Source organism: Chenopodium album, chromosome 26, assembly GCF_948465745.1.
Source record: "Chenopodium album chromosome 26, dcCheAlbu1.1, whole genome shotgun sequence".
NCBI classification, from domain to species: domain Eukaryota; kingdom Viridiplantae; phylum Streptophyta; class Magnoliopsida; order Caryophyllales; family Amaranthaceae; genus Chenopodium; species Chenopodium album.
In genome coordinates, this window is record NC_137859.1 from 14766557 (window position 1) to 14776902 (window position 10346).

The window sequence follows — 10346 nt, forward strand, 5'->3', positions numbered from 1 at the left end:
TAGGGCACGTGCCCAACTAGTTTTTATTTTGTTTTTCTTTTGTATTTATTTATTCATTTTTATTTTTCTTTAATAAAAAAAATCGTAAAACAAACCTAACAAGATCTGCACAATTAACTACTTTAATTTGCTAACGGGTCTTGTATTTTCAATCTTAGATCATGTACTTAATACATTAGATGCTGTATATATGGATGAGTATTGTGATTCATCTTATGTTCTACATTATTATATTGTCCGATTGCCCTTTTCAAGTATTGTTAATCCTATTTAATCTTTAATCATGTTAATAGTGAGCGAGCTTCCTTGATTGTAACAATACTTATTTTACCTCATATTGAAATGTTACTCGTCAATTACCACTTCGATCTGGTTCTAGCTGATAAATATCTTATTGATGATATTTCTTTCGTAATGGTAGTCTATGTTAATTGGCTATTCAAATTATTTTTATTATTAAACGTGATTGTATGGGACGATATCTGAGTATGACCGATATCTAGTGGGAGCACGTGACCAGGCTCTAAACAGTTATGAGAGGATGCCGATATGTTCCAAAAAGAAGACATGTCGGCATGTCGGAATCCAACACGTGGCAACAGAAGCTCGACACTTGGCGTAGAAGGCTTTGCATGGATGAAAGCCACCTGTCAAGGTAGATTATTATAAATAGTAGGTAAGACCTCATTAATGAGGGCATTAATTACACTCTCTCTCTCTCTACTTTCTCTCTCTTACTTATCTTCTTTTCTCAAACACTTTCTGACTTTATCATCGGAGTGGTTATCCCCGGATCACCCTGGGGTTAGCTAACTTCTTCTCATTGTGTAGGTTCTCAGCTTGCCGATAGGAGTATTAGGATCTCAGGTCCGAATTCTTGGGGAAGTCAGGATCAGACGGAAACAATTTGGCGCTAGAAGGAGGGGGCAGTTGATCACTTCTATCGCCTAAGAACCTCACACAACATAAATTTAACAACGATAATCATGGCCGGAAACAATGGAATACCAATAGAACAACCCCAGGTGGAAATAGTAGATGAAACCCATACCCTAGAGGGTAACCAGTATCATGTGCCGATAACCCCTCCTGCAGGAGGAGGGGAGGCAGAGGATCCTATGGCAGCATTCACTCCAGATGAGTTGGAAACGGCCGCAAGGGTGATGAGTGCAATGAGTAAGAAGAGGAAGGAGGCTGAGGCGGCACGGGCCGAAAGAGAAGCTGCCCAGGCCGATAGGGGAACATCGCACCGTCACCAGGAGGAACAATATAATGCAATCAGTTGGAGAACCCGTCGAGGAGACCCCGACATGAGTCGTCGGTAAGATCGCATACAACATCACGGCAGGTTGAACAATCCTCAAGTCATGTTGTAAGTACCAGAACTCAGCAGCAAAGAAGTTCGCAGGTAGAGGGTCAAGCAGTGCGCACAGTGGTGCAGTTAAGGGCATCCCCATTTGCCCAGCACATCTTGAATCAGCCGATGGAAAAGGTGAAAATGCCGACTTGTAGGTATGACGGAAGAGGGGATCCGGCAAGATTCATAACGTCCTATGAGGGACACATGATGCTGTACACTAACTCGGATGCAGTCTGGTGTAAAGTCTTTCCGACAACTCTGATTGGGGCTGCAGCCGATTGGTTTAACAACCTTGAAGTTGGGTCAGTAGATAGCTTTGAAAGATTGACTGAGATGTTTGTAGGTCAGTATGTTAGTAACAGTGTGAGGCAGAGAACTTCTGGAGAACTGATGGCCGTGGAGCAGAAACCGGATGAATCTCTGAGGGATTACATCAGGCGGTTTAACAATGAGGCAAGCACCATTCCGAAATTGCAACAGGAAATAGCTTTCATGGCTTTAATGAATGGATTGGTTGATTCGGATTTTAAAAGATATCTTACAAGGAAGAACCTGCCGACATTGGCGGCGGCGTTTAGCAAAGCTCATGATTACATAAAGAGTGAGGAGCTAATGAAGACAAGTAGCAGACATGTGGTTGCCGGAAAGGGGCAAAGTCAGTATGAAGGGACCTCGTCTGGAGGAGGCAGGCCGAGAGCTGCTGCCCCAGGAAGGGGGGGAGGAAGTCGGCAAGATTCCAGACCGACAAGGCTGCCAATGAGATATAGCACCTACACTCCCCTGAATACACCAAGGGCAGCAATCTACTCAGTAAATCAGAACAGAGAAGATTGGTCAAGGACGATTCCCATGAAAGCAAGGTCGAGGGATGTGAAGAAGTATTGTATGTTCCATAGGGATGTGGGGCATTATACGGAGGAGTGTACACAATTGAAGGACAACATTGAGGAATTAATCAGAAAGGGGCATTTGACACAATATCGGTTAAATGCAGGCAGGAATCAGCAGCCGGCACAAGCAGTTGAGAGGCAACGGATAGAGGCAAGGCCTGAAATGGCACAAGGAGGAATAATCCGGCAAGGGGATGCAGGAATACCGCCGTTATCTACTGGAAGAGTAGATGTGATAACGGGAGGACCAATTCATGGGGGAACAATTAGTGGAGCAAAGAAGCATTTGGCAGAGCACCGTCATCTGGTTTGTGCTTTGGATGTAGACAATCGTCCTCGACCAGTGTCAATACCCCAGGTTGTGTTCACAGAAGAAGATGCGCGGGGTGTAGTGTTCCCGCATGATGATCCGTTAGTCCTAATAACCAAGATAAATGGGGCTGATATCAAGAGAGTGTTGGTGGACGGAGGTAGTTCAGTAAATGTGTTGTTTATGCAAGCCTTCAATGAGATGAATATAGGAAGACAATACCTGAAACCGGTATCATACCCTGTAATTAGGTTTAATGGGTCGACTGTAAGGCCAGAAGGGAGTATTGTGTTACCGGTAGAGATGGGTGAGGGGCCACAGGCAAGAGATGTGATGGCAGAGTTTTTGGTGGTGGATGTCAAGTCGGCCTACAACGCAATTATCGGGAGACCGATAATACACGATATGCAGGCCGTTGTATCAACTTACCATCTGGAAATAGCTTATGTGTCGAATTTAGGAGCTGTGGAGAAGGTGTATGGGGGTCAGGTTATGTCAAAAGCCTGCTATTTGACAGCTTTGAAGAATCCAGTTGGTAGTGTTACGATACCATGTAATCCGATAAGGGAAAGTGAGCCGACAGTTCAAGATTTAACCATGAAGAACTTTGATGCAAGACCTGAGGAAACACCAAGGCCGTTACCGGGGGGAAAAACTGTCCAAGTTGAATTGCAACCAGGCGACCCGAGTAGAACAGTGAAAGTCGGGGCTGATATGGATGTGGATACAAGATGTAATTTGATAAGCTTGTTGCGTGAGAATGCGGATGTCTTCACATTCTGACAGGCTAAAGTCGTATCACCTAATCAAAAATAATTACCTAAGTCCACTAACTTATGCAGATAGGGAAGTAGGGTCGAATCCACAGGGAAACTGGTCTTTCTATTCCTAATTAATTATTATAATCCAAATTATTAAAGTAACCAATAATTGTTGTGATTATAAACTAAACTACGAAGATTATGAGTAAGGGAATAATTAAGGAAGAAATCAATAATAATAAAGCCTAGGGCATAGGTTCACTAATAAACAATATTCCAGGGTAAAACACAATATCAATCATCAATGCATTAATTAATCAGATCATAAAGGGCTTTCGCTACGTATTACAATCACAGAATTAATTTACCGGAATTAAATCCCATCTCTCGAATCTCGACCTAACCATTTATAAATTAATCTGCCTATTGAAACTAAGCCTAAACATCAATTCTCATCTCTCGAATCTCGAATTAATATTGCTAAACTCATATAATTAAACCTGGCCAAATCTAATTGCATAGCATATAAACAATCAATAGGAAATCAATTAAGCATTAATAATCAACAATCATAAAATTACCCCTTCATATTATTTATTAGATCCCCATAAACCCTAGAAGGAAAACTACTCAGACATAATTAAAACTAAGTAAAACATAATAATTAAACAAGACATGAAGGGAATTGGGAAGTATAAAATACTGAGATTAATTAAGAGAGAAATCGTACCAAGACGGCGGAATTACAATAGAGTTGAGGAACAAGAAAGAAAATAAAAATCTAGAGAGAGAAAGTTGAGTAGAGAAAAGGAAGAGAAAATAAAACTAGAGTAATAATAATCAAGAAGAAGTCCTAATCTTGCCTAATAATAACACATTAATACTAAGCAAGACAAACTCCGCTAAACAAAACTAATCGGAAATCAAACTCCCTAAAAATCTACACGCGCCCGGTCGGGCAAGGGGCCGCCCGACCGGGCCCGCTTTTCTCCTCTCTGGGTACTTCTCGCGCCCGTCCGGGCGCGTGCTCCGGGCGGACTGCTGCTTCGCCCCGCCCGGCCGGGCGCGCCTCCGGGCGGAGAAGGTGGTCCGGGCCACTTCTCTTGGGCCACCAAAACCTCGATTGGGCCTCTTTTCCTTGGCCCAATCCGAGTTTCCTCCTTGGATCTTCATGCTCGAGCCCTTAATCACCGATTTGATCCCTCCAATCGGCCTTGGGCTATCGAACGGGGTCGCGGTCTTCCAATACTTGTAGATGCTCCTCGAAAATCCCGGGAAAATTCTCCAAGTATGCAAATTCCTACAAAACTCAAGCAAAACTACCCAAGCACTGGAAAACACAAATTAGTAATAAAAGTGGCTCGTAGGAGCCAAAAACACTACTAATTACGACAAAGGGACGGGGATAAATATATATATAAAATGAACACATCATATTCTTTGTCAGTTATGTTTTGAATGCGGCAGAGCGCAGATATCCAGTGATAGAGAAAATGGCGTTAGCAGTAATAGTGGCAGCCAGGAAGTTAAGGCCTTACTTTGATGCACATCCGATAGAGGTGCTCACCAATCATCCCTTAGAGAAATCATTGCGCAAAATGGATACATCTGGTAGATTACTGGCATGGGCAGTTGAGTTGTCGGAGTATGAAATAAGTTACAAGCCCAGAACGTCAATTAAAGCTCAAGCGTTGTCAGATTTTGTTGTTGAAACCACATACACAGATGAAGAAGAGGAGTTGGGAACATGGCAGGTATCAGTTGATGGATCAGCCACAGCAACGGGGGCAGGGGCTGGAATTGTGATAACGGCACCAGATGGGAAAATGTTTGAATACGCCATGAAATTTAAATTCAAGGCAACAAATAACGAGGCCGAGTATGAAGCTGCGGTGGCCGGAATGCAGTTGTCAATAGCAGCCGAAGCAAAACGGCTTGTTTTGACAACTGATTCCCAGCTGGTATCAAGTCAATTCAGTGGAGAATATGAAACCCGAGAACCAGCAATGGTGAAATATTTGGAGAAGATGAAGCAGTTAGCGGCTTAGTTGCAGTACTTTGAGATCAAACTAGTTCCGAGATTGAAAAATGCACAGGCAGATGCGCTAGCAAGGTTAGCAAGTTCAAGTTTTAACGACTTGGAAAGGACAGTCATGGTGGAGGTTTTAAAGCAGAGAAGTATAGATGAGATGTCAGCGGAGATGTTATGTGTTGATGTTGGGAATCAATGGTACGATAAAATATTGGCATACATCGTTCATGGTGTAGGGCCGACAGATTAAAAGACTGCGGAAGGATAGTGTATGGTTCGTTATGTACCAAGGCCAGTTATACAAAAGGGGGTTTTCACTGCCATTGCAATGATGTATAACGGATTTTGAATCAGCAAGGTTAATAGAAGAATTGCATGAGGGAAGTTGTGGTAACCATCTCGGAGCAAGAGCCTTGTCTAGAGAAGCAATGAGAAGGGGATACTACTGGCCGACAATGAATGCAGATGCAATGGCTTATGTTAAAAAATGCGAGAAGTGTCAAAAGTTTGCCCCAGTTATCAACTTGCCTCCGATTGACCTAACTCCGATACTAAATCCAATCCCTTTTGCCCAATGGGGAATGGATATAGTAGGCCCGTTCCCATCGGCCACGGGTGGAAGAAAATTTCTAATAGTGGGAATCGATTACTTCACAAAATGGATAGAAGCAGAACCAGTAACGAAGATAATGGCATCGGAGGTGAAAAAGTTCATATGGAAAAACATCTTCACAAGGTTTGGGTTGCCAATGGCGATGGTTTTTTATCATGGAACCCAATTTGACTGTAAGCCAGTCAAGGATCTCTTAATGATGTATAAGGTGAAATTTGCTTACGCAGCAGTATGCCATCCACAGTCTAACGGCCAGGCAGAAGCAGCAAATAAGCAGATCATAACAGCAATTAAGAAGAAGATCGAAGATGCAAAGGGTTTGTGGGCAGATTTGATACCAGAGATATTGTGGGCAAACAGGACAACAGTAAGAGAAGCCACGGGTGAATCACCTTATACACTGGTTTTTGGAACAGAAGCAGTTATACCAGCAGAAGTCGGGTTGCCGACATTTAGAATTCAACATTACTGCGAAGACCAAAATGATTTACTCCTACGACAACAGTTAGATTTTTTTGCCAGAGCTAAGAGAAAAGGCAGCAGTTAAGTCAGCTGCATTTAAAGAAAGAATGTCAAGAGCCTACAACAGAAGGGTATCTCATCGACCCTTAAGTGTAGGAGACCTGGTACTACGAAGAACAGCAGCAACCGGTAAAGGGAATGAAAATGGAAAGCTGACTGCAAGTTGGGAAGGACCTTATCAGATAAGAGATGTCGTCATCCAAGGATCATTTTATCTGGAAACTTTGGATGGGACACCCCTAAAGAATGTATGGAACTCAGCTGTATTGAAGAAATACTATATGTAATATACAACTTTTATATGAAGCTGATATCAAGAAAGATATCAGTGATGAATGAAGAAATATTCAGACAACGTGTGTTGGAAAAGGCATCCTCCATTTAACAGAACACCGTTAAATGGGACGGACAGCTCAAAACCGCTTCCGTGAAGTTAATAGATATACAACCTGATCAGTTGTATACGTTAACTCACGAGGTTGCTGGTTCAAAATATAATACCGGCCAAATCCATTTGAGCTACGCCGATATGAGGCGTAGCTCAGAAAGTGATCGCCGAGAGGGTACCTGACTGGCTGAAATAGCAAAGCAGTAGGTGACCGATGTTATAATCTGAACCAGCATCAAGCACTTACTGCTCAGTATACATAGATCTAATATGAACTATGTATACTGGGGGGAGTAAGGAGTGATATAATACTTGTGATAACAACAGTGTATTGTTAACTGATATTTGTGATGCCTATAGTGCGTTGAAGGATGTCGGGTATCAGACAAACCACCAGGTAAGTCTTTATTTTTTGCACTCTTTTCCATATTATAATTTGCAAGACAAAACAGTTATCATAACATTATAAAAAAAAAGTTATTATCATAACATTTTAAAAAAAGAGAGGGGGCAAAAATAGAAAGAGATAAGCAAAGACAACACAGTTGCGATAAGGGGCGTAAAAATTTACAGACAGTGTTAGCAGATAATGAGAATAAAAATAAGTTCGCATGACAGATAAAGTTGACAATCGACAGGCATCACCACAAAAAAAGGGTATATGTCGATAAATTTCAAAGTCCAATCTTGATGAGTGACATTTTTGGCACTCATTTGGTTCCTTTTTGGATGATTTTTATTTCATTTTATCTCTCTTTTCTTTAGTTTTCCTTAGTTTTATTCTTGTTTTCTTCATTTTATGCTTTTTGTAGTTAGTTTCTCTTTTTCATGTCTTTTTCTAGTTTACTTGTTATTTTTCTCTTTTACTTGCTTTTTATCTTTTGCTTGTAGGTGGTAATTGATTGTCCGAGAATTCCCGAGCTTCCTCTCTACGAGTTTTCATTGCTTTTATGCCTAAAGAAGGTGCAAGAAGTTCCAAGTCAAAGGTGGATCCAAGGGGCAAGCTTCAAGGCTTTGTTTATGCCTTCCTCATGGCTTATACTCTTCAAGAAATTCAAGAAAGTTTCTGCCCACTTTGTCCTCCATCATCATCATCCTGGATGCGTGCACCACTTGAGCTAGGACGAAGAGAAGAAGGGGGAAAGACCCAGCAATGTGCGGGCGCACTAAGGGAGTGTGCGGCCGCACATTGGTCGTGTGCGGCCGCACACCAGGTGCGTGCGGGCGCACCTGTCTGGGTGTGTCCCGTGCGCGCCATTCTCCCTCCTCCGAGCGCCCGCACTTACGAGGGTCTATTTTTGGGCGTCATTACCGACCTCCTCCTTGTATATATAGTTATTTATACCTATTTTTAGGAAGTTAGTTTTTAGTTTTAGATTGAATTTGATAGTTAGTTTTTTGGGAGAATTTTAGAGAGAGAAACTCAAGAACTAGAGAGAGAAACTCATGATCTTTGGTGTTTGTTCAAAAATTCATCATTGTATTTGATCTTTTGATCAAAGTTTTGTAAGGATCTTCTTCCTAATTTCAATACAAGTTTGATTTTAGTTGATTTCTTTAGTTTTTCATGTTGTTGATGATTGATTTGGTTATTGATTGAATTTTGATTGATTTTGATTGATTGTTGGTTTAATCTTTGATTTCAAGTATGTTGATGATGAATTTGATGATTGTTGTAGTTTTGATCTCAATTCCTATGGCTAGTGAGTAGTTTCCTAGCTAGGGAAATGGTGAAGCATGTATGAATGATGGAATAGTGTAATTTGGGGATAATTGATGGAGTTGATGATATGATTAAATTTGGTTGATTTTTCATGTGCATGTGTGTGATTAATTGAGGTTTGGCCATCTTTGATTAATACACTAGATTGCATTGTAAGCTTGCTATGATACGGACCATTGATTAGTAGACTTGCAATTTCACGATTGAGGTGCTTTGTGACGTTCCATAGGTAGTGTTTAGCGTAGTTGACGCTAGTTAGACCTCTAGGTGAACCATCTTAGTATGCTCTTTTGGATACATGATGATTTTCCTTCATATCGCTTGACTTAGTCGGTTTGACCTCCCAAATTACCGTTTCCATTATGATTGCATGTGGATCCATTGCCCTAGTGTTTTAGATTGATTTCATACAAGTTTTGCATTACCTAGTTTAGCCTTAGTTCTACCTCAAACCCCTTCTTGACTTCTAAATAGCTTGATTTAGGCATCGTGCACTTGATATCCATTCCCTTGGGTTCGACCTTGACTTACCACTACGCTAAATAGGGGTTAGTTAAGTTACAAATTTTGTTTGATAGGGTGGGGTGGTAGCCTAACGACCTACCGTTCTCCTTCCCATCAAAATGGCGCCGTTGCCGGGGAATGGTGCTTGAGTGTATGTTGTTTTTGAGTCTATTTCATTTTGATAAAATACAAAAAGATTTTGTTTCTCTAGGCTACATTTGTAGCCGTGCTACTAATATTTTTTGTTTGAGTTTTGCGTGCATAGAACCCGTGATCGTCCCCTTGTTCCCCTTGATCCGGAGATAGAGAGGACTCTTTCAAGAAGAAGAGTGGATTATAGATCCTTGGCTTATAGCTCTTCAAGTGAATAAGAAATTCAAGAAGAACAAGGAATGGGTGAACATCCTAGAATAGCCTTGAAGGAGCTTGGAGTGCCCGGGGCATATAGATTTGAGAGTGGAATAGCTCCACCTACTACCCCGGCAAATGACTTCGAAATCCGACCGGCAATGATCACCTTGATTGAGAGAAGGCAATATAGTGGGGCTAAGAATGAGAGTCCATTGAACCATTTGAAAGAATTTGAAAAATATTGCAACACCATCAAAGTCAATGGGGTCTCTCAAGAATTCATCCGCCTCAAGTTGTTCCCTTTCTCTCTAATAGGAAGATCTTTGGAGTGGCTAGACAAAGAGGTGAAGCCAAATTCCTTGAGAACTTGGGACGATGTTACAAAGGCTTTCTTGTCCCGTTTCTATCCCCAAAAGAAGACGGCGGAGGCAAGAGCCTTGATTCAAGGGTTCAAGCAAAGGCCGAGTGAAAGCCTTTATGAAGCATGGGAGAGATTCAAAGAGTATCAAAGGGAGTGCCCTCATCACGGAATCCCCACATACCAAGTGATCCAAATCTTCTATGGCGGTTTAAGTCCCCAAGGCAAGTCATGCCTTGATGGAGGGGCCGGGGGCCCTATCATGAACAAAACCGAAGAAGAAGTTGTGGACATCATTGAGGATGTGGTGACATATTATAGGGATTGGCAAGATGGGGAGAGAGACTCTTCAAGCAAACAATCTTCATTGTATTCGGTGGACCATCTCAATGCAATCAACAACCTTTCCTCTCAAATGACAAATTTAGGAAAGGAGGTCACCGCAATCAAAGCTAAGTTGGAGAGCACTTCTTCCTCTTCTCAAGCTTCTAATCTTCCCTCCCAATTTAAGGGGAGAGGTACTCCTTCTAACTC

The 10346-nt window shown here is 41.8% G+C and overlaps 1 protein-coding gene and 1 pseudogene across 1 annotated transcript; one reads left to right on the forward strand and one right to left on the reverse strand.

The window, feature by feature from the left end:
• The first annotated feature begins 1564 nt into the window (after positions 1–1564).
• On the forward strand, positions 1565–3343 carry LOC145616877 (uncharacterized). The gene is made up of 2 exons (XM_081671594.1): positions 1565–2015; positions 2355–3343. Exons 1-2 carry the CDS (start codon positions 1565–1567, stop codon positions 3341–3343), a joined length of 1440 nt encoding a protein of 479 aa, XP_081527720.1.
• Positions 3344–9887: 6544 nt separating this feature from the next.
• On the reverse strand, positions 9888–9986 carry LOC145618802 (small nucleolar RNA R71; annotated as a pseudogene).
• Between the last annotated feature and the right edge of the window lie 360 nt (positions 9987–10346).